Source organism: Xyrauchen texanus, chromosome 43 (genome assembly GCF_025860055.1).
Source record: "Xyrauchen texanus isolate HMW12.3.18 chromosome 43, RBS_HiC_50CHRs, whole genome shotgun sequence".
In the NCBI taxonomy this organism is placed as follows: Eukaryota; Metazoa; Chordata; class Actinopteri; order Cypriniformes; family Catostomidae; genus Xyrauchen; species Xyrauchen texanus.
This window is the reverse complement of record NC_068318.1, coordinates 8,486,163-8,508,865: the sequence shown is the minus strand read 5'-3', so window position 1 is coordinate 8,508,865 and position 22,703 is coordinate 8,486,163. Positions and strand designations below refer to the sequence as shown.

General features: G+C 36.9%; 1 protein-coding gene across 1 annotated transcript in view; it reads right to left on the bottom strand.

Annotated features, from left to right (window-relative positions):
• Positions 1–1,582: 1,582 nt before the first annotated feature.
• Positions 1,583–22,703, bottom strand: part of LOC127636243 (protein lin-54 homolog) — a 32,159-nt gene continuing 11,038 nt past the window's right edge. Inside the window, exons 7-14 of the mRNA XM_052116691.1 lie at positions 21,703–21,773; positions 20,358–20,555; positions 17,447–17,538; positions 17,232–17,303; positions 13,386–13,488; positions 12,024–12,161; positions 11,660–11,862; positions 1,583–5,436 (exon numbers count right to left, since the gene is read on the bottom strand). Of these exons, the coding sequence (XP_051972651.1) occupies positions 5,238–5,436; positions 11,660–11,862; positions 12,024–12,161; positions 13,386–13,488; positions 17,232–17,303; positions 17,447–17,538; positions 20,358–20,555; positions 21,703–21,773 (1,076 nt within the window). The 3' untranslated portion in view covers positions 1,583–5,237. The remainder of the gene's footprint in view (positions 5,437–11,659; positions 11,863–12,023; positions 12,162–13,385; positions 13,489–17,231; positions 17,304–17,446; positions 17,539–20,357; positions 20,556–21,702; positions 21,774–22,703) is intronic.

Below are 22,703 nucleotides of genomic sequence, written 5' to 3'. Positions count from 1 at the left end.
TAGGTGTGGGTGAGAAACAGATCAAAATGTAAGTCTTTTTTTACAGTCAATAGATTACTTTAATATTTCCTTTATGTGATTTTTGGAGCTACAAATGTCTGATCACCATTCAGTTGCATTGTATGGACCTACAGAGCTGAGATATTCTTTTAAAAATCAAGTTAATTTTATTACACTAAAACCATGTTAACATGCTAATTGTTTATTGGGGGCTATAGTATAGTAGGCTATAATATTTTAACGTTTATGGATCAGACCCATTCACTTCCATTGTAAGTGCCTCACTGAACCCCAGATTTCTGTTTTCTTTAATAAAAGGAGGGACATGTCGAAATACATTTTTCTGGTAATCAACTTTATGCTATAATTGCTGTTGATTGAGCTTAACCTTTATCGAACAAGGAATATTCTTTTAATTGCAAAAATGTATAGAGAATGAAAAAATGTAATGTTTGGAGATTATTAATGCTACTCTGCCACACATGTAATGTAATTGATGTAAAATGATCAGATTGGACATTATCAGTTTGGACAGTCTTAAAATTGGGGAGACCAGGGCTAGTTGTCACAAAGGATATATATATCAGTAACGAAAAGGTTTTGGGTCCCAATTCCAATTACACAACTGCTTGTTTTCTCTAGCAGTGATTTTGTATGTTGGTTTCAAAACCTTCATTTGGAAACTTCTTAAATTTGAATAATTTTTTGCAAATTCTATCCTCCAAATAAAAATGTCAATACCATATCTTCGTAATAGATGTTAAACAAGTGAACACAATAAAACGACTTTGGCATACATTAAGGAAAGAGAAAAAAAGTCAAATTTTTCAAAATTTTTCCTTTTGTGTTCTGCAGAAGAAATGAATAAGGGTTTGGAACGACATGAGTGTGAATAAATTATGACAGAGTTTTCATTTTTGGATAATCTAATTGCTAATGGAGACAAAAGTCAGATGGTAGCCTATTTAGATACAGAATATTTCTATAATTGCAGATTTCTCAAATTATCACTCTCATTTGTCAAATTATAATTGTGGTTTATGCAATGGAAAATAGCTTATTACTTATATAAAAATGGAATTGGAACTATTGATAATTTAATTATGGATAGGCAAACAAAAGCATTATATGTTAAAACAGCTTGCCATATTTTCCCACTGGTTAATATGACTATTGCAGCATGCAGGTTATGTACTTCAGGTGATCACATGCTGTAGGTATAAATGTCCTTTCAGGATTCAGAATAGTTTACTGGAATAGCAAGTTTTTTTTATGATATTGATAGGCTTACTATCAAACAAGTTTAAAGTTTTGTATTGTTCAATACGAGGTTGAGGTTCATTATAATGTAGTTCTCAGATTTTCTGCAGGTCTTAAGCTTGATATAAAAGTTTATTCTATTTTATTAAGAGCACAATAATATGAAATAAAGACAGTCCATTGTAGCTTCAGAGGGATTTTAATTCTGAGTTATATGTGGTGCTATAATCATGTGGATAGACGTAGTAAAAGTTAAATAATTAAAACAAACAAATATGCTGTGTGTGTGTGTGTGTGTGTGTGTGTGTGTGTGTGGGGGGTAATTAGGGTAATTAGACATCTAAGAAAATTGTAGCAATAGTCACAAGAACATACACGGTCAACAAAAACTCATCTGCCTCACACAACTGACCATATGATAATGATAACATTTATACAGAAGTCGAGGGGTTTACTTGGAGAATAAACACCTATTGCAATTTTCAAAAAGGTACACTAATGTTTTCATTTACATTTATACAACATAACATTGGCTATGTAAAACGACATGAACACATGTAGAGTTTATCTTCTCAAAATAATTCAGGCATTCAGAGGAAAAAAGGGTCTGGATTACTTGTATTCCTTTTACCAGCATAAATTATGAAAACCTTCAAAAGATAAACAGCATATAAACTAAAATGAATGAACCTGATACAATTTTTGAACCCTGCACTATTTGCACTTCATACATCCATCCATAGCAAATTAATACTAGCAGAATACACAAGAGCCAAATTTAATTATTAAAAAATAATACACAATATTGGAGGATATTTACTTTGATTATTGTCATAACAGCATCTTCAAAGTGGCCACACCCCCCCAGCTTAACAAATGCACCAGTCTTTATTAGACCAATGAGGACCAACTGTTTTCCATCCAGGTCAACATTATAAACCATGTTAATTGATGTTTCTGTACATGCACACACTAAACTGTACTTTGAATAGTGAGATACAGCAAGCTTGCTGTGAAAGGGCATGAGATCACAAACCTAGCAGAGATTTGCATGGTTTTACAACAGTGTAATGGTCTGGGTTTGAGTCAGACAACATTTGCATTCGACAATCAGCAAAACTTTCTTTGAAGTTTTGGGTAAGATATGGTTAAGTTACTATAGTTCCACTAGCCTAAAAAAAACTACAGTAACTGTAATACGTCCTATAAAATTCTCAGATGAGTTGGGGAAGTTTCCCAGACACGCCAGTTAATACAGATTTAAAATCTTCACCCGGTGATACTCGACCGGTGTCTAATTAACCAGCATTTTCACTAATCCCAGAGGTGAATGAATTGACCTGTGATGAAAATGATTCCTGAAATGCAAGCAGCTGCTCGTGGCCTCTTGGCATCTCACAATTTAGTCATTTTGAATTACCATAATTATTTGCAAATAACTCAAATTAACATTGTATTTTGAGCATGGAAGATTTAAACTATGTATTAACCATCTGTGCCAACCAAATCACTAAACCCACACATTTTAAAAATGTAATTTGAAGACTACCTTCATTTGAAGAAGAACTTTTCTTTCTTGTTTTGTTTTACATGTTCATATTGTCCTATAGTGTTCAAAGTCCAACAGAATGTTTTATTAAATGTTTGGCTAGGAAAACTTCTTATTTATATAAAATACATACCACTTGGTTTAATATTTTGTTATATAAAGTAATGACTGTATTAAGCATGGGTTAAGTGTTGAGGATTAAGATCAAATTATGCGAGATATATGGGAGAATATCATGAAAACATGCCCCAGCAACATTTCACCCTAAAATCAATATATTATCAATGCTACATTTATGCTAATTAAGCACATTTCCCCCAATTTTCATTACTGTAATGCATTTAGATGTTTTACTTTTTTGTAATCACTGCAAGTCATTTTCACTGGTATTACAGTAAAAAAACAAAAACAGATTTAAATCAGTATCCGCATAAAGGTAGTAGTAAATCAAATACTACCATGATTTACAAATATCATTATTTCACATTACAGTAATGAGAATGTACGTACAAAGCCACTTGAGGACAGTGAATTTTATTTCTAAAATAGTTTTAGCCTCCTTGCAATAGATTTACATTTCCCTCGTAATAGCATTACACATCCCTTACTAAAATGTACCATGGTTTGATTTTACTACAGTATTTATAGTTGAACTATGGTATTTGTAGCAAAGCCATAACCACAAAATCTACCATGGTTTTACATCGATAACCATACTCATGGAACATCTGTAGTAACAAGACAAAATTATGGTTATATAAATGTTTTACTATAGTAACACTATGGTTCATTTGTGGTACATTAACCATGGTAGCCATTTTAAAACCATGGTTCTTACCACAAAATATGGTTACATGGTTATACAGGTTAACTATTGTGAAACCATGGTTCATTTTCATTAGGGCATTTTATATTTATATTTTTACTATAGAGACTATAGGAACATTGGTAACCACAGTTTTACTATGAATGTAATTTTTATTTGTATTACCGTACATGTGTAACATGAACAAACTTGTCAAGTTTTTGTAATGCGTTTTAGCCATCCAACTCTGGGTAAGGGAAGGACAGATTTGGTTCAATTAACTAAGCTCTGATAGAGTTTATAATATAAATGATCATTGTAACCAAAGGCTTAAAAAGGGTTAGTTCACCCAAAAATGAAAATGTACTCACCCTCATGTTGCTCCAAACCCATATGAGTAACTTCTATGAATTTTTTTTTGCCTCAGTCACCACTCACTTTCAATGCATCTTTTTTCCATACAATAAAAGTAAAGAGTGACTGGCTGAGAGTCAGTCAGTCAAGTCATAAAGGCTTGGGATGACATGAGGGTGAGTGAATGATGACCGATTTTCATTTGAGTGAACTCCCTCTTTAAATTGAAATAAGAGTTAAATAACAGAGTTTAGTGACTGAATCAAAAACTGCCAAACAAACCTAAATTACAAAGGTTATTTCCACCATTACAGAGGTTCTTCATATTTAAGATGTTTCAAATGTTAAAGGAGTACATCTGAAAGCCTTCAAAATGATTACTTGATCATTACAAGGCTTATTTAGATTATTTAATTTTTTACATTAATAAAGTAGTCAATCCAATGAGATTGAAATGGATCTTTTCTCCTTTAAATAATCTGACTTGAAGCTTTAAAGTACAGAACACCTGTACCCAGATTATAGGTGAAGCTCTGCAGTTTCATGGTCTTCTTAAATCTTGTGGGCGCTGCCCTCTACCTGTCTGCCAAGAAAGTACAACCAAAATTAAACTGGCCTAACTTTGGCATGCTTGGAAAACAAATTGGTTGAGTTATATATGTTGAACCATGTCTTCTGAAAGTGAACTTGATAGGAGCATTAAAAAAAAAAAAAAAAAAAGACCTTTGGGATTGGCCAAAAATCTTCAGCAAGCGAATAAATACAATGAAGCTATAGTATAGGTAATTTACTGTATACAAGTCATGATTTAACAGCTAATTACATGTGCAGGGAAGTTTTAGTATCCCAACATATTCTGAGGTTATTAATAGTAAGAAAAAAACATTTTGTGAAGACAGAGAACAACAATATGAAAATCCAGTTTTAAAAAGACATACAAATGCCATAATCAACCTTAAAATTGTACAGATTTTTTTTTAAAATAAAACCCCTTCCAGGAAAGCAAATAGTGCAAGTCCACTCACAGAGGCTACAGTACTGCAGTCCTCCCTATTGAATATAGCATGTCCGCCCAACAGAATTCAGAGGCCAATGGGAAGCTCTGGTTTGTCGCTCTTTATTGGAGAGCCCTGTTTGTATCCATATGAGGGCCAGTAAAAGTGACCTCAGTGGCCCTTAAGTTCAGCAAAAGGGGTTTGGCCCCCAGTGCTCTGGGCCCAGAGTCTTTCGCTGCTAGGGCTCTCAGTCACGGCTTTGCCAGGTTCGGCTCTAGCAGTTGATGGGACAGTCCGCCTTGGATTTACCAGCAAAACTGATGATTCTGCTGAGGCAGCGGCCAAACTCCTCCAGAATGAGACGCTCTGCCATGGCCTGAGGCTGGTTGGCAAGCTCTGCCTGCTCAGCCTGCTCCAGCAAACAGTCACATGTCGCCTCGGCCACTTCCTTTGTTACAAATGTATATGGCAACCTGGGAAGAAATTATTTAAAGATCATGTAAGAACCTGAGAATAAAGACTGAATTGATGAATAAATTGGAAATCACTCTCAAATTGGACAAATTGCATTTATGCATTTGGCAGAAGCTTTTATCCAAAGCGACTTTCAGTGCACTTATTACAGAGACAATCCCCATGGAGCAACATGGAGTTAAGTGCCTTGCTCAAGGACACAATGGTGGTGGCTCTGGAGATTGAACCAGCAACGTTCTGATTACATACATGTGCTTTAGCATACTACGCCACCACCACTAGAAGACATCACTATGGGTCTGTTCCCAAACCTACTGAGCTTCCTTCAGAGACAGCATTTTTAATCGTATAGGCGTGCTCCCGATGTGAAGGCTATTACAAAAGGTAGGTATCTTAATTATGCTGACAAATTCTACAAGTTATCAATGTATAAATCCTTCTCCAGAAAAATCAATTCAAGGTGGTGGACAAAGTGAGAGAAATTTACCTTATAAATATACTTCTAATCCAACCAATGCTGAAAGTTATAAATAAATAACAGTTAAATATGATACAATTATCATGGCTTCATGCCATCCACCCACACCCCACCGAGAGGAAAGCATATTATAGCAACCACAAGGAGGTTACCCCATGTGACTCTACACTCCCTAGCAACCGGGCCAATTTGCTTGCTTAGAAGACCTGGCTGGAGTCACTCAGCTCACCCTGGAATTCGAACTCGCGAACTTCAGGGATGGTAGTAAGCATCTTTACTCGCTGAGCTACCCAGGCCCCTCATCTCAAGTAAATTTGTAATTAATTAGCTGGCAGCTCAAGTTTGAGGGTTTAAAAAGGCAAAACATAAAAATATCAGTACCTCAATGAGCTGTGAATTATCAGTTATCTGTATCAGCCACAATGAGCTGTGAATTATGGGTATCAGCCCCAATGACCAAAGAAGTATCGGTTATCGGTATAGGGCACATTAAGCTAATAATTATCCATTATCGGCCACAATAAGCTGTAAATTATCAGTTATACGTACTGGCCACAATGTGCTGTGAATTTTGGGTTTTCCCTATGGGGCACAATGAGCTACGAATTATCGGTATTGGCCACAACGAGCCAAGAATTATTGTTTATCCATATCGGCCACAATGACCAAAGAATTATCGGTATAGGTCATAATAAGCTAATAATTGTTATTGGTATCAGCCACAATGAGCTGTAAATTATCGCTTATCCATATCAGCCACAATGAGCTAAGAAATATCGGTATTGTCCATAATGAGCTAAGAATTATCAGTTATCAATATTGGCTACAATGAGCAAAGAATGATCAGTTATCAGAATTGGCCACAATGAGCAAAGAATTATTGGCACTGGCCATAATAAGCTAAGAATTATCAGTTATCGGTATCAGCCACAATAAGTTGTGAATTATTGGTTATGATATCGGCCCAGAAATTCCATCAGTGCATCCCTACACAAGATTAATATCTAGCCGATGTAATACTTTAGAGCAATGGTACTCAACAGGCAGCCCGTGGGCTGCATCGGGCCCGCAGACCATCTTTTTGTGGCCTGCATGATGTTTTCCTCACGTAAAAATATTAATGTGCATGAATTTATAGGGTGTCAATTTTCTAGAGCCTTTACAGTAATTCTCATTAAAGATCGACTTGTGGTTCAGCAACCTTTCTTCCACACCTGCTCGTCACTAACACAGGCGGTACCAGAGGGCAGTAAGTGAAATTTCAGCTGTGTGAGCAACGCACAGTTTATTACAGTGAAGAAAATACAGTAGGCAGAACAACACAAACATGCGTTACGTTCTTGCGTTCAAAACACTTGATGGAGCGCAAATCCGAACTAAGGGATCTCAAGATGTGTTTAAAGATTGAGTATTAAACTATATTTAACGTGACAGTGACCTAAACATTTTATGTTTATGACGCAAAACACCCTAGAAGCTACACAAGCATGTCTGACGCAGGTGTAAATTGACGGGTCCTTAAACAAGCCCTCATAATAAATGTCCAACTGATTGACAAATTCACTTGTGAACTGTGTTTCAATGATTGACTTATGATCAAATAATATGATAGTAAACAATACATTGTATTCTAAAGCCGCTTTTTGTATTGTCTTATCAATGATTAACTCTTCTGCTACAGGATGTAAAGCATTTTAATTATCTGAATATATATATATATATATATATATATATATAAGATAACTATGTATAATTATATATTGATATAAATATGTATAATCATTATCTATCGAGTTATTGTTATATAAGGGGCTTTCTCAGCAAATATTTGTACATGCGATTAATTAATCGAAACACCATGTAATTAATTCGCTTAAAAATTGTAATCGATTGACAGCCCTAATATTAAATTAAGCCTTGTTTAATGAACCCAAAACAAATAACAAATATTTAATCCATGAATTAAACTGCCTTTAAGAAAACTTTTTTTTCTGAACGTACAACATTTTTGGGCTTTTTTTCTCTGCGCATGAATACAGCAAGCGATGTCGGAAGATGTTATCCGCAACCACTAAACTAGATTCAGTTTTTTTACATTTCACTTATCGTAAAAGTGTGGATTTGGCTTTGGGAAACTGAACAGCAGTTATGTGCCACTTTATCCTGGAGAAGAAATCGAAAGCAACAGACGGTTGATTAAGTGAGATAATTCCACTATAGGGCTGAAACGATTAGTTGACGTTATCGACAAAGTCGACAATAACAAATTGTCGTAAACATTGTAATTATCGAATAGTCGTTTGATCTAATTTAAAGTAACATGAGATCACATTAAAATCTAATGATGACACGCGAGAGCAGGACTGCGCCTGATTGAGGAGAGGAAGAATTACACAGCTCACAGTCCAGATGAACTCTTAAACTTTCCAAACAGCTTCAAGTGATGTAGATCACAAGTACAAGTACACATGAATTCTACAAAATACCAAATAAGTAAATACAGAAGCACTCGCATTGTGGAATAAGTGGATTCGGAGCTTTTTAAAGGAAACACCCCGGTGTTACATCTTAAATGCAGTTTTAATGTGTTATAGCTTTATTAAAGTTCAAATAATACGGAAGCAGGTCATGTTATCAACTACAAACTCCGAAACTGCCATTTCTGTGTAGTCTGTGCCTCTTCTATGTGTAGCGCAACTCTTCGAACTAAGGGGGAGAGATTGAAACTGCACCCGGCTGATGAACAGTGTCATGGGGATGCTCATCCCTCGAGCACGCACGCTTAATCCTCTGGGGTCGACCGCGCCTCCTGCTGGATTTTTTCGTCATTACAGTGGAACCAACATAAAATTCTCCATCATTTTGGGGCATACAGATAAGTGTAGGACATCATTAGAGACTATAAAGTGTCTACTTTTATTTGTGTGCACTCACAATAACAACAAATCCTTGTGCTTTTGTAAAATAAAGAAAATAAAAAGGGTGAGCTATCAGACGTCTCTGTGTTCACGAGCATATTTCAGAAACACGTCACTAAAATGAACTGAAACTCTGCGAATACGTATCACACAAACATGAAACGCATGTCTAAAGAATGCTTAATTTCTAAAACAATTCAAATTTAAAACAAATATTCTCCTGCAATGTAATCTGTATGAAACAAAGCAATGTACAGTTTTTACCGGTTCATCTAATTATAGATAATGTGATCAAACCCACCAGCAGAGTGAGCCATTCATACGCTAATGTGCTGAGACGATCAATGCAAATGGTACACGCCCCGACAGTGAGGTTTGATGTAAACAATTCATTCACTTTTCTGCGTGTTTGTAACGATACACAGGTGAGGAAAATCCTGGATAATAAGGAAGAGTTAACATTTTCCTCAGAAGAAGAGCGGGACTCCAATGAACGATTGCATTTTGAAGAGAGACTTGATCCAGCCAAGGATACAATTTCAGACGAGTAAGTCATTTAGTTTTCATTAGTTGACAAGCTATTTTATATAAACATGTACATATTTTACTAGTGGGACTGTTTCCAGACTTGCTATATGAGCCCTAATAAGCAAGTTTTAGTTCAATGTAAATGTTGTTTTCGGCTAAAGCAGGTATTTAAATTGTATGCTGTATGATATAAATATGATATAAAATTATATGAATGTTTAGAATATTTTATCTAGTGTTTATGCTGCCTCATTATCATCAATGCTTGTGCTTGCAAATATCTGTTTGGGTGTAAATGAGTAAAATGCACTTTAAATATGACCATATTAGAAAATCCTCATATTATAATGCTTTCTGAAGGATCATGTGACACTGAAGACTGCAGTAATGATGCTGAAAATTCAGCTTTGATCACAAATTGCATTTTACAATATATTCAAATAGAAAACTGTTCTTTTAAATTGTAAAAGGAGTTCACACAATGTTTTTACTGTATTTTGGATCAAATAAATGCAGCCTTGGTGAGCAGAAGAGACTTCATTTAAATGGTAGTGTAGGTCTAAAATTAAGTAATGTCTTTGTTACGAAAATGTAACATTCACATTCATTCTCTTTGTCACATTCCTCATTGATAGGCCCAGGGGAGCGGTCTTTTGTCTCCTCAGGTGTGAATTACCTCAATATTCATGATACATGATACGCCTCTTCGCATATGACCTAACACTAAAAGTGTCTTACAAAAGTTAAATTACTATATTGTTTTGTATGAATGAGTGATCAGGATGGTTTTCACATCATTTGGTAGCAAAAACTCTAGGCTACGAGATCCAGTTCTCAAAAGGCTTGTGGACAAATGTTTAGTATGTGTTATATGGCTTTATTTCAATGACCTAAAATTGTTTTTTCAAAAACCATGCATAAATGTTATTTTCTCAAAAACACAAACATGTACACACATGTTGCTCACATAATATTGTAGCCCAGTTTGTGCTGAATACAGTGTAATTAGACTTTAGCCATTATTATGTTTTTAAGCAACTGAAAAAAAGCACAAATGTCAAAGCATGTCAAACTTCTCCAGGGCCCAAAACACCCTCAGACCCCAGAGGGTTAAGATACATCCTCTTAAAGCAAGTCTAAATATCTTATGATGCTTCTCAAGTAAATGTATCTTGTTTTAAGGATTTTTAGACAATTTTAAACGGAAAAAGACAAACACATGATAGCAATAGGTTTTTTGCTGTGAATTGCTTTACTTAATTAAACTAAATAAAAAGGATTTTTTCCCCTTTAATTCAGTGAACGTCATTTAGAGGTATTTTTAAAAGATGCTTTTGTCCTCTTGATTTTTAATAAGCACGATTAATACAACCTTTTAAATTGGGACACAAGCTGAATAATCAGATAAGAGCTAATGATTAATCTATGCAAGAATCGCCAAATAGTTAAATAATCGTTAGATTAATCAATTATCAAAATAATCGTTAGTTGCAGCTCTATTCCGCTATGAAATTCTCTATGCGAAAGCAGAAATCTTTAATAATCATATGATCAATTGTACAATGAAGACATGAAAAAAGAATGGTGCGACAGCAAATTAGGACACGCTGGTCTGCAAGATCATACATTTTGGTTTTGATGCAGGGATTTTCTGTGCGTGTTTGCCGGGATTCAACTAAATATGCTTTGCCATTATACAGTATTATTAAGCTTACATATTCAATTGAGGGTGCTCTAACGTTCGCAACCCCGCAGATCAGGGCCTGCATCTAGCTGGCAGCTACACTGACATGATTTCAAAACAAGAAACCTTATCATCTACTTATCTATTAATTTCATTTCAAATGGTAGTGTAGCCAACTAGCTCACAGATTTCCAAACCAGCATATCACAAAGAGCATTCTGGGTTGAGCAAAAGGCACTGAGCAGTCTTAAGCGAGCAAAGTGGAATCTTCAAAAAGGCGCTCTCTTGATATTTCATATATATGAAATTATCACTGCTCCGCTCCACTCACATGCTCTAGTGGAAACCCTGCAAGAGGCAACTAAATGTTTTGATTATCTGAAGAAAATGTGAGATGTGCTTGTCCATGCAAAACTTGATGCCACAATGCTACAGAGTTGTGGGTGGGTACCAAGGTGTTACAATGCAGTTGCTAGGTTGTTCTGAATGTTTCTACTGGTCCATGTCAAAAGAGCCCACCCCCAAAGTCTCTATGATAGTCCGGCCCATAGATATGGCTCCTAATTATGAACAATAGTACAAAGAATTCATGATAAAGTTTAGGTAAGTCTTACTTTTCGCCTCCGCTGGTGATGGCTGGTGTTGTTCTCGTGAGCAGATCTGAGATCTGTGAGGACAGTTTGGTTTTGGCTGCTGTTTGCTGCTGGACGCGCACCTCTGCAGCGTCGGCCAGGTGCATTAACGTCTTTCTCTCAGGACTCTCCTCAAAGTTCTTGCAGCCCATGCATTTGCAGATTGACGAACACATGATCTTTGCCTAATGTGAACAGACAATACACTGGATAGTTCACCCCAAAATGAAAATTCTGTTATCATTTACCCACCCTCATGTTGTTCCAAACCCATTTGCCTTTCTTTCATGGAACACAAAAGATGTCATGCCGAATACTACTTAACATCTACCATGTTCAGGCTTACCTCATAACACTCACAGTAGTTCTTCAGACAGCCAGATTTTTTACAGTTGCAGCCTTTGCTGTGTCTCCTGTCAGACTCGCCTTGTTTGCCTTTGCCGATCTTAGGCTTAAAAGCCACTGGATTTCTGTCTAAACAAGCCTACAAAAAAAAAACAAACAAAAAAAACACATTAATAACACACATACCACATTATGAAATTAAGTTGAGAGGATGTTGTTTGATACAGACTGGTTGTTTGGTCTTAAAGGGACAGTTCACCCAAAAACAGAAATTTTCTCATTTGAAGAAAAATACCTCAGATCAGTAGGTCCTTAAAATTCAAGTGGATGGCGATTTCTCTTTTGAAGCTCCAAGAATCACAAACAGTCAGCATAAACGTGATCCATGCGACATCAGCTTTTAATGTCTTCTAAAGCGACACGATCGCTTTTGGTGAGAAAAAGATCAATATTTAAGGTATTTACTCTAAATCATGCTTCCGGTCAGCAGTGGTATGTGCGTGTGATGTAATCGGATTGGCACTTGAAACACGTGAGAACTGATGTACTTGTGTCACACCCGGAAGAGCAGCGCTGTTTAAAATTTAAGAGGATGTACATGCTGTGTAAACTTTGTCTAAAAAAAAAAAAACAACAACAAATGAAGAGGAGGAACGCTGTACAGTAGCATGGTTGCTTTTGGTTTAGATCTGTATTTATTGGTTTCTTTACTCACAATGGTGTGTTTGTGGGCTCATCCTGGATCTTCCAACCGAGGGAAGAACGCGAGATTACATCTGAATCATGGCAGTGCGAATACGCCACACTAGAGAGCGCTTTGACTCCACCGTCTCGTGAAGCTTACCTGAAGCATTGGTTTAGAGTTAAAAAGTACTTAAATAGTGATCTTATCGCTTTAGAAGACATTAATTTAACCACTGGGGTCGTAATGATGACATTTATGCTGACTGTGTGAATTTTGGTGCTTCAAAAGAGAAGACCATTTCAAAAGAGATCACCATTCACTTGCATTTTAAGGACCTACTGAGCAGAGATATTTTTCTTCAAATGTGTTCTGCTGAAGAAAGAAAGTCACACACACCTGGGATATCATGAGGGTGAGTAAATGAGAGAATTTTCATTTTTGGGTGAACTATCCCCTTAAGGAAACACTATATAATTAGGCCAGTTTAGCCAGTCAACCAAAACACGTTTCATAGCGATACATAACGGCTAAATATCTATAACTTAATTGCACACAATACCATAGTAATGCTAAAGTAACACTAAAAAACAAACTGACTAATCGACCATCCTGTCCCATACCATAGGAAGTGACTGGGAATGGAGCTCTACGGAGCAATGAAATGCATTAATGTGTTACCTTGATGGCCTTGAGTCTCTCACTCTCATGATCAAGGTTGTTGAAGCAATGAACACAGTTGCAGTTATTACAGAACTCCCCATTAGCAAAGCAGTCACAGTACCTGTGGAAAAGAGACATTTAAAATCACAAGCAATTTAAACTTTGCCAATTACAGGTGGCTTTAAAAGAAAATAGCCAACCGATCTGGAAGAAATTGGGAAAAGGCCATCATTTATATTGTATTGGACCATTGTATGAACAGGATAATTTGTATAAATTCAGGTATTATTTTGTTTTGGAATAAATGTAAATATTAGTGATGGCAATCAGATAAAATGATATCAAATGAATTACATGATGTGCCAATTAATTAAATCAAATTAATCGCAGGACAATATTTACTGAGAAAGACTCCCAAATACAGATCATTTAGAATAGTTAAAATAATTATAAATATAATATTTAGGCCTATTGAAAATTCTAATTCAGATATTTCAAACAATACACCATAAAGCATTTAGATAATACAAAAGTGGTTTTAAAAGTTAAAACATAGTTGGATTTATATCCATATCATTAAACAATACTTCCTTCTGCTCTTTTATTTAAACTGCTTGTCTTTGTACTCGTGCATCAGACAGATGCTTTTGAAGCATTTCACTAGTTTTCAGCGCCTCTAGTCATGAGCACTGTGTTTTTAGGATCCCGTCAAATGAAACAGTTTGAAAATGTTTAATACCCGCTCAAGATCTCTGCATTCTGTTGTGCTCTGTGCAGCTGTCATTGAGCGGGGAAGACTGAGCTGCTCGTTGGTTTGAAAAGGCGTGTTGCCTGTACAGCTGGAGTGGTTGCATATTTGGGCTGCCACATGCAATTTTTCGCATTTAAAATCTCACCATTCACACTCACTAAATGCAAAATAAATTTTCAGAAAACTCCCAAATTAAAAAAAAGCCTCCATTTATTCATAAATAATATTGTATGTTTATAATCTTATGATAGGGAGTGGTGGTGGCGTAGTGGGCTAAAGCACTGAACTGGTAAGCAGAAGGTTGTTGGTTCGATCCCCACAGCCACCACCATTGTGTCCTTGACCAAGGCACTTTACTCCAGGTTGCTACGGGGGGATTGTCCCTGTAATAAGTGCACTGAAAGTCGCTTTGGATAAAAGCATCTGCCAAAAGCATAAATGTAAATGATAAACAGTTTTATTTTGAGGTCTTCCTTTTGTTGCCCCCCAAATTTATAAGCATTTAAATCTGGATAGGTTTACTCTCGCTCACCTTGAAACATCTTATTTTGTTCCACTAGATGGCAGCAAGTGCAAATTATTATTTATTTTTTCCTCCATCAAATTCCATCACAATATACAGATCGGAAATGTAGGTTGCGTGCGCTCTAACACATTTCAGCCCTCACAGATGTGCTCATCCATAGATGTTCAGTCTAATTTTCAGTTTATGCACCACCCTCATCATTTCATTGAATATCTCGGCCTCTGAGTGGACTAGAAAATCAATCTAGGTGTCATTAGAAAGATCATCCTTGCGTTTATATATCAAAATTAGGATATTTATAGATATATTTTTATGATGATTTATTATGCTTTTTCTGCAGGATGGCATATTTTGTTCTGGACATTTGAGATATAACAGCCAATCAAGCTCATAGACAAGAAAAAATGGCTCATTTTTTAGACAACTGCCTAAGGTAAAAGCAGATATAAAGTTTAACTATTTTGGACTTACAGCAGCAATAATCGGTGCATAAGAGACAAATGTATTTTATGACTTACAGAAATCATATTTCATTTAGAGGTTCTTTTGAAAATCTTTCAAACAATGGTATTAAGGCAAACTAAATAAACTGTACAGTCATATCCCTGAGAATGATATTAAATGTCCATTTAAGTGCCTAGGGGGTGCTAATTTGTGACAAATGTTTTCAGGCCTTATTTTGTGTAACATAAATGCAAAAGTTGTTATTCACTGAAAAATACAGATTCTAAACTGTCAAACGATACCTAATTTGAATGACCCATGTAAACGTGAACTTTAACGTTTTAAGTGAAAAAAAAATTGTGAAATAGTGCCCCCTGTTTCAAGTTTAAGGGAGAGTTTAAACAACATGTGTTATGAGCCACAGCAGTAGGGGGCAGTTCAGCGCACCTCAACAAACCTCACAAGTAGTGCAGCCACAGAATGAGATGAGATTTGAAATGCTCAATTCCCAATGCGCTCTAAGTCCTCGTGGTGGTGTAGTGACTCGCCTCAATCTGGGTGGCAGTGGAGAAACCTCAGTTGCCTCCACACCTGAACGTCAACTCGCACATCTTATCACATGGCTTGTTGAGCACGTTACTGTGGAGACATCGTGTGTGTGGGGCTTCCCGCCATCCACGCACAACTCACCACGACAGCGAACCACAAGGAGGTTACCCCATGTGACTCTACCCTCCCTAGCAACCGGGCCAATTTGGTTGCTTAGGAGACCTGGCTGGAGTCACTCAGCATGTCCTGGGATTCGAACTCGCGAACTCCAGGGGGTGGCAAGTCAGCGTCTTTACTTGAGCTACCCAGGTCCCCCCCTTCGTAGACTTTAAATGGAGCTAAATGGTGTGGGGCTCAAAAATAAGGGTTATTTGAAACTCATTTTTATTGAAAATTCAGTTTGAAGCGATATTACAGCATTACTATCATGATTCAAAGTGTCCATTGAAGAGGGTGATTTATCCCTTTTGGAACGCACGGATAGTATCTACTTCAAACTTCACACAGCATCCTGGAAACCCAGCATTTATGATGCTGAAAATCAGTTTGATGCTTCAAAAGCGTCTATCACATCCTGTGAGATCAGGAAAGATCGATGAACTCTGTGTATAATGGCTTGTTCAATTACATAAATAGAAAACAACCATATGTTGAATTCTAAAGCCACTTTTCGTATTGTCTAATCAATTCTTTACTCATCTGCCATAATAATGCAATATATTTCAATCTGAAATAATACATTTATTATAGGCCTTTCATGTTATATTTATAAATATTAAAATGATTTAGTATTATTTTGGCAGAGGGGGCGTGGTCAAGCGTCCGTCCGGAGAAAGCAGTAAGGGCGCTTACACCTGAGCTAAATTATGTCCAACACCGGTCTCCAATTCCAGTGAGCATGGGGAGAGCGGCATATCCATGACACCACCAGAGAGAGAGTGAGAGAACGACGCGAGTGACCATTGACTGGCATGTCTTATTAAATGTTTATTGTGAAGCTGTAGAGTTGGTTGAAGTTTACACGTACTGTGAAGCTGAAGTCTCAAGAGAAGTTTATGTTGACAAAGTTGAGCAGAGTGCACACAGAGTGTTGAAGTCAGAGAAATAAAGAGCATTACTTGACTGCATCATTGCTCTCTGTTGCCTCCCTTCCATCTCCGAACGTGGAGTTCTTACAATTATTTACATTGAGTTATGTATATTTGAGAGCCTTTCTCAATAAATAGTTATATATTCTATTAATTAATCGCCAAGTCATGCATATAATTAATAATTAAAAATGTTATCGATTGACAGGACTATTACATATATTAGCAAACCGACATAGTGGATATGAAGGCCAAAATTCTCTTGGCCAAAATATTTGAAAACAGATATACCAAAACTTGCCAGGAGAGAATTAAAGAATGTCCATGTTGGTGAATTTGACAGTAAGAGAGCTGAATTGCAGGCTGTTAAAATAGAAGTTGTCGTAATATCGCATGACACTGATCTGAAAACTACGATGCTTACCGACTGTAGCAGCTAATTACATCTTTAATATGGGCTGTTTTCAAATTTCAAAGAATGGAAACAAATGTTGTAAAATACATACAATTTCAGACACTGTGACCGTGTACAGTTACAAGGTTTTCTCTGCCTTGAAGTTGATTCGGACGATGATAAACTGTAAAGAAACACAAATTGAATGAAACCTGTGGGCTAATGAATGAGTTCCATCATACAACGTGTTGTGGATTAGTAATAGCAGAAGAAACAGAGTTTGGTCTTAAAGCATAGGTGAACAGTGTTGATGTTTGTTAAACGTACCCATTGAGAGAAAGCCTGGCTTGTGTCTGTATGGGTGCAGCTGTTGAGAAGGTGGAGCTGCTGGTCAAAGTCACAAATGCAGGCTGGGAGATCTGTGGGAACCAGCGAGGTGAGACACCAAAAAAAAACAACAACAAAAAAACACATCCTGTTCCATCACTGACTGACAGGGGTGTGTCTCTAAGATTTCAACACACCAAAATATGTAAAAAGATGTTCAAAATGAATGAAAAAAAAAAAAGAATAAGAACATGACTAGCCTATACTTTTCCACATTCAAAGGGTGTATCTAGCCTTTCATTATTCACCCATCAAGACACATAGTTCTTCCTTATTACACATGTAGAGGGGTTGTGGCTTGCTCCCCTTGAGATAGATATATATATATATATATATATATTATACACACAGTGTTTGTAGAATTCTGAGGAAAATAATTACTTTAATCCATTTTGTAATAAGGCTGTAACATAAGAAAATGTGGAAAAAGTGAAGCGTTGTGAATACTTTCCGGATGCACTGCATATGTGTATGTGTGTATATACACTCACCTAAAGGATTATTAGGAACACCTGTTAAATTTCTCAATGCATTTATCTAAATCAACCAATCACATGGCAGTTGCTTCAATGCATTTAGGGGTGTGGTCCTGGTCAAGACAATCTCCTGAACTCCAAACTGAATGTCAGAATGGGAAAGAAAGGTGATTTAAGCAATTTTGAGCGTGGCATGGTTGTTGGTGCCAGACGGGCCGGTCTGAGTATTTCACAATCTGCTCAGTTACTGGGATTTTCACGCACAACCATTTCTAGGGTTTACAAAGAATGGTGTGAAAAGGAAAAACATCCAGTATGCGGCAGTCCTGTGGGCGAAAATGCCTTGTTGATGCTAGAGGTCAGAGGAGAATGGGCCGACTGATTCAAGCTGATAGAAGAGCAACTTTGCCTGAAATAACCACTCGTTACAACCGAGGTATGCAGCAAAGCATTTGTGAAGCCACAACACGCACAACCTTGAGGCGGATGGGCTACAACAGCAGAAGACCCCACCGGGTACCACTCATCTCCACTACAAATAGGAAAAAGAGGCTACAATTTGCAAGAGCTCACCAAAATTGGACAGAAGACTGAAGACTGGAAAAATGTTGCCTGGTCTGATGAGTCTCGATTTCTGTTGAGACATTCAGATGGTAGAGTCAGAATTTGGCGTAAACAGAATGAGAACATGGATCCATCATGCCTTGTTACCACTGTGCAGGCTGGTGGTGGTGGTGGTGTAATGGTGTGGGGGATGTTTTCTTGGCACACTTTAGGCCCCTTAGTGCCAATTGGGCATCGTTTAAATGCCACGGCCTACCTGAGCATTGTTTCTGACCATGTCCATCCCTTTATGGCCACCATGTACCCATCCTCTGATGGCTACTTCCAGCAGGATAATGCACCATGTCACAAAGCTCGAATCATTTCAAATTGGTTTCTTGAACATGACAATGAGTTCACTGTACTAAAATGGCCCCCACAGTCACCAGATCTCAACCCAATAGAGCATCTTTGGGATGTGGTGGAATGGGAGCTGCGTGCCCTGGATGTGCATCCCACAAATCTCCATCAACTGCAAGATGCTATCCTATCAATATGGGCCAACATTTCTAAAGAATGCTTTCAGCACCTTGTTGAATCAATGCCACGTAGAATTAAGGCAGTTCTGAAGGCGAAAGGGGGTCAAACACAGTATTAGTATGGTGTTCCTAATAATCCTTTAGGTGAGTGTATATATATATATATATTTTTTTATAATATAATTCTGGTGACTTTGAGCATAATTTTTGGTGCAACATGACTTTGTCAAAGTTTCTCACAGTGACCTTCAAAAAAAAAGTCTCTTTTTATAGAATTTACATGATAGGTATCTCAGTGCTGAGTGTCATTTATCAGTTGTAATAAAATTTAAGCCTAATAATTTCCTACAAATATATTATTTAATATAAAACTACAACAAATCGCCTACTCGAATACAATTTATATCGAAATACCACATTTTCTGTTACTGCTGTAAAATCGTAATACATTTTTAGTAAGCGGGATGTGTAACTTGAAAAAGATAACCTCTCTTTTCCTCCTCAGTGCGGTTTACAATGTTGGGGCTGTCTGTCAAGAGGTTTGACTTCCTCCACAGCGCTTAAAACTAGAAAGTTCTCCGTAGAAATCGAATGGGTCGCATACATTTTGTCATCTGCGCTTTGATATTGAAGGAAGTCCTGTTTCACTTGTGTAAGTAATCCTCTCTGTGATATCCTTCATCCCAGGTTGATGCGCACGCTCCAGGAATACAGTGCGACGGAGAAGAGCACATCACTACACGTGCACCAGTGGTACTGTGATTTCTTTAATAGCACAGTGTAAATGCGCCTTTCAGATAAGAAGTATATTTAGAGCTTATAACGCACCGAACATGAGATGAATGTAATTGAATCCACTCAACAACACCTGGGCAGTTGATCTGAAAGACGCATCTGTGTGGCTGAAGCCTAGTTTTTGTGCGAGTTCTGAACAGAAAACATTCGGGGCTAGACCAGAATCATTCGGGGCTCAAGAGCTAAATGTTTTGCCCTAGAGATGCCTCTGCTGACTGACATTTAAAAGGGCTCAACAATGCAGATGTATTCAGTTGACCCGGTCGAGCCTGAATGCTGGCCTGAACTCACTGGCCTCCAACAAAAAATTATCCCTTTTATGTTTAGCACAATTTGATATGCTCACTGTAGGTTTTTCTTTAAAGGTTTATAGGTTATATTTAATAATCAACTAATCTATGAGAGAAAATGAATGGGGTTTTTACTTCCGGTACAAATACGGCTGCGATCGATTGGGCAAGTGACGGCTACATCAACTGACCTGTTAGACATACAGACCTGTGTAACATATGGGGCGGGCAACACAGCATATCCCATGTTTCCGGAGCCATGTGCCGGGGCAAGCACAGTGCCCGGGGGCAGGTTGGTGAGGTTGGGCTGGATCTGTGGAAGATGTGTGGCTGGCATGATGAGACGCTGAGAAGTCTGACTGGTGGTGACCACCTGGGCTGCTGACGTCAAGGGTTTGGTTATCACCTGTGCATCAGAATAATAATAATAAAAATATCTTATTGAACCAGAGAGACATTTCAATGCATTAAATTCATCAAAAGGCACATACTACCTCGGTGTGTGTAAATCACCACGACAATCTTTTTGGATAAATGAATCAGTGTTAGAATGTCTGAATTGAACTACAAATGAGCAAATGCTTGAATTATGCATTTGAACACATTTGAAGAAAAACTGAAAATATCTCAGCTCAGCATGTCCTTAAAATGCAAGTGCATGGAGGATTCTCTTTTGAAGCTCCAAAAATCACAGTCATTCAGCATAAACATCATCCATATGACTCCAGCTGTTAAATGAATGTCTTCTAAAGCAACACGATCACTTTTGGTGCGAAAAAGATCAATATTTAAGTACTTTTTTTCAATCTTAATCATCCTTCCAGTCTGCAGTGGTATGCATGTGATGTAATCACATTTGGACGTGAAACATGTGAGAACTGACGCACGTGCGACACACATGGAAGAGCGGTGCTGTTTACAAGTGAGGATGAACGAAGTTTGTGTGCTTATCCTTGATGTCTCAACCGAGAGAAAGTGAGATTATGTCCGTATCATGGCAAAGGTAATACCTCACAAAAGAGACTGTGTGATCTCCACCCTATCGTGAAGCTTACCGGAAGCATTGGATTGAAGTTAAAAAGTACTTAAATATTGATCCTTTTTCGGACTAAAAGTGATTGTATCACTTTAGAAGACATTAATTTAACCACTGGAATCGTATGGATGACATTTATGCAAACTTGTGATTTTTGGAGCTTCAAAAGAGAAATCTCCATTCACTTCCATTTTAAGGACCTACTGAGCAGAGATATTTTTCTTCAAATGTGTTCTGCTGAAGAAAGTAAGTCATACACACCTGGGATATCATGAGGGTGAGTAAATGATGGGAGAATTGACATTTTTGGGTGAACTATCCCTTTAATATACTGTCGAGCATTGTAACAGTGCCAAGTCTCTCATAATTTCAAAATAAGAGTCCTTGTGTTTTGGGCTTGTTTATACTTTCAAGTCCCACATAACGCCTGACAAATCCTGACAAATTGGAACAAGTCATCATTGTTTAACTGTATGTGTAAAGAACTGGACTACAGCAGAAGTATTTCACTTTGTACCTGTTTAACAGTCTGTGCCGGAACGATAGGTACAGACATCCGTACCGCGGCATTCATCATCACAGGCTTGGCTTTGAAAACAACACAACAGTTACTACACATGTTATCAGAAGTTCTTAATTCATACATGCATGACCTGGTCACATTACATGTAAGTGGCTTCCAATTATCATCTTGGAAAAAAGACAAAACAAATTTCTTTTTGCAGTCCGATCAAATAATTAGCCAAAAAGAGATGTTGAAAATCTGATATTCCAGTTCATTAGTCTCAATGGCAATTGTATGCATCGTAGGATACAATATTCTGCACAGTATGTGTTGTACACTGGACATTTTGGCAAATGTTGTAAATCATATAGAAAATGTACATATTGTGCACTAGTGTTGTCACGGTACCAAAATTTCAGTAGTCAGTACCGATACCAGTGAAATTTCAAGGTTCTCGATACAATTTCAATACCACTGCAAAAATAAGCTAATTTGACAATGTGCTATTGAACACACCAGTTTAGTTATTTGTAATAATTTAATTATTATTTTATTATTATTATTATTTAAACAATGTTTTAAAGATTAATTTCATCATCAAAATGGTGTCTAATCAATGAAAATATAACTTTTCAAAATGTCATTGCATTTTTTTTGACCAAACTTTTATTTAATAGCACTATTGTGATATATTGCTTTTTTATTATTATTATTATTATTATTATTATTACTACTACTACTACTACTACTACTACTACTACAGTGAATTTTACGTTTATTATACAGTTTTAATACAGTTCTGTCACAATTTCTTCAATTTCTTCTTAGCTTTTATTTTGAATCATGCTTCTATTATAACATAATTTTTTGCCAGAAGCTTCACTTTTCCGGATAAACGGTTCTCAACACTGTACAGTGTGATAATTGAAGACATTTAAATCATGTCTAAAATCGAATCTCTTTAGCTGACCTTTGAGTCTGACAAATGAAATGTAGGACACAGTTTGGAGTGT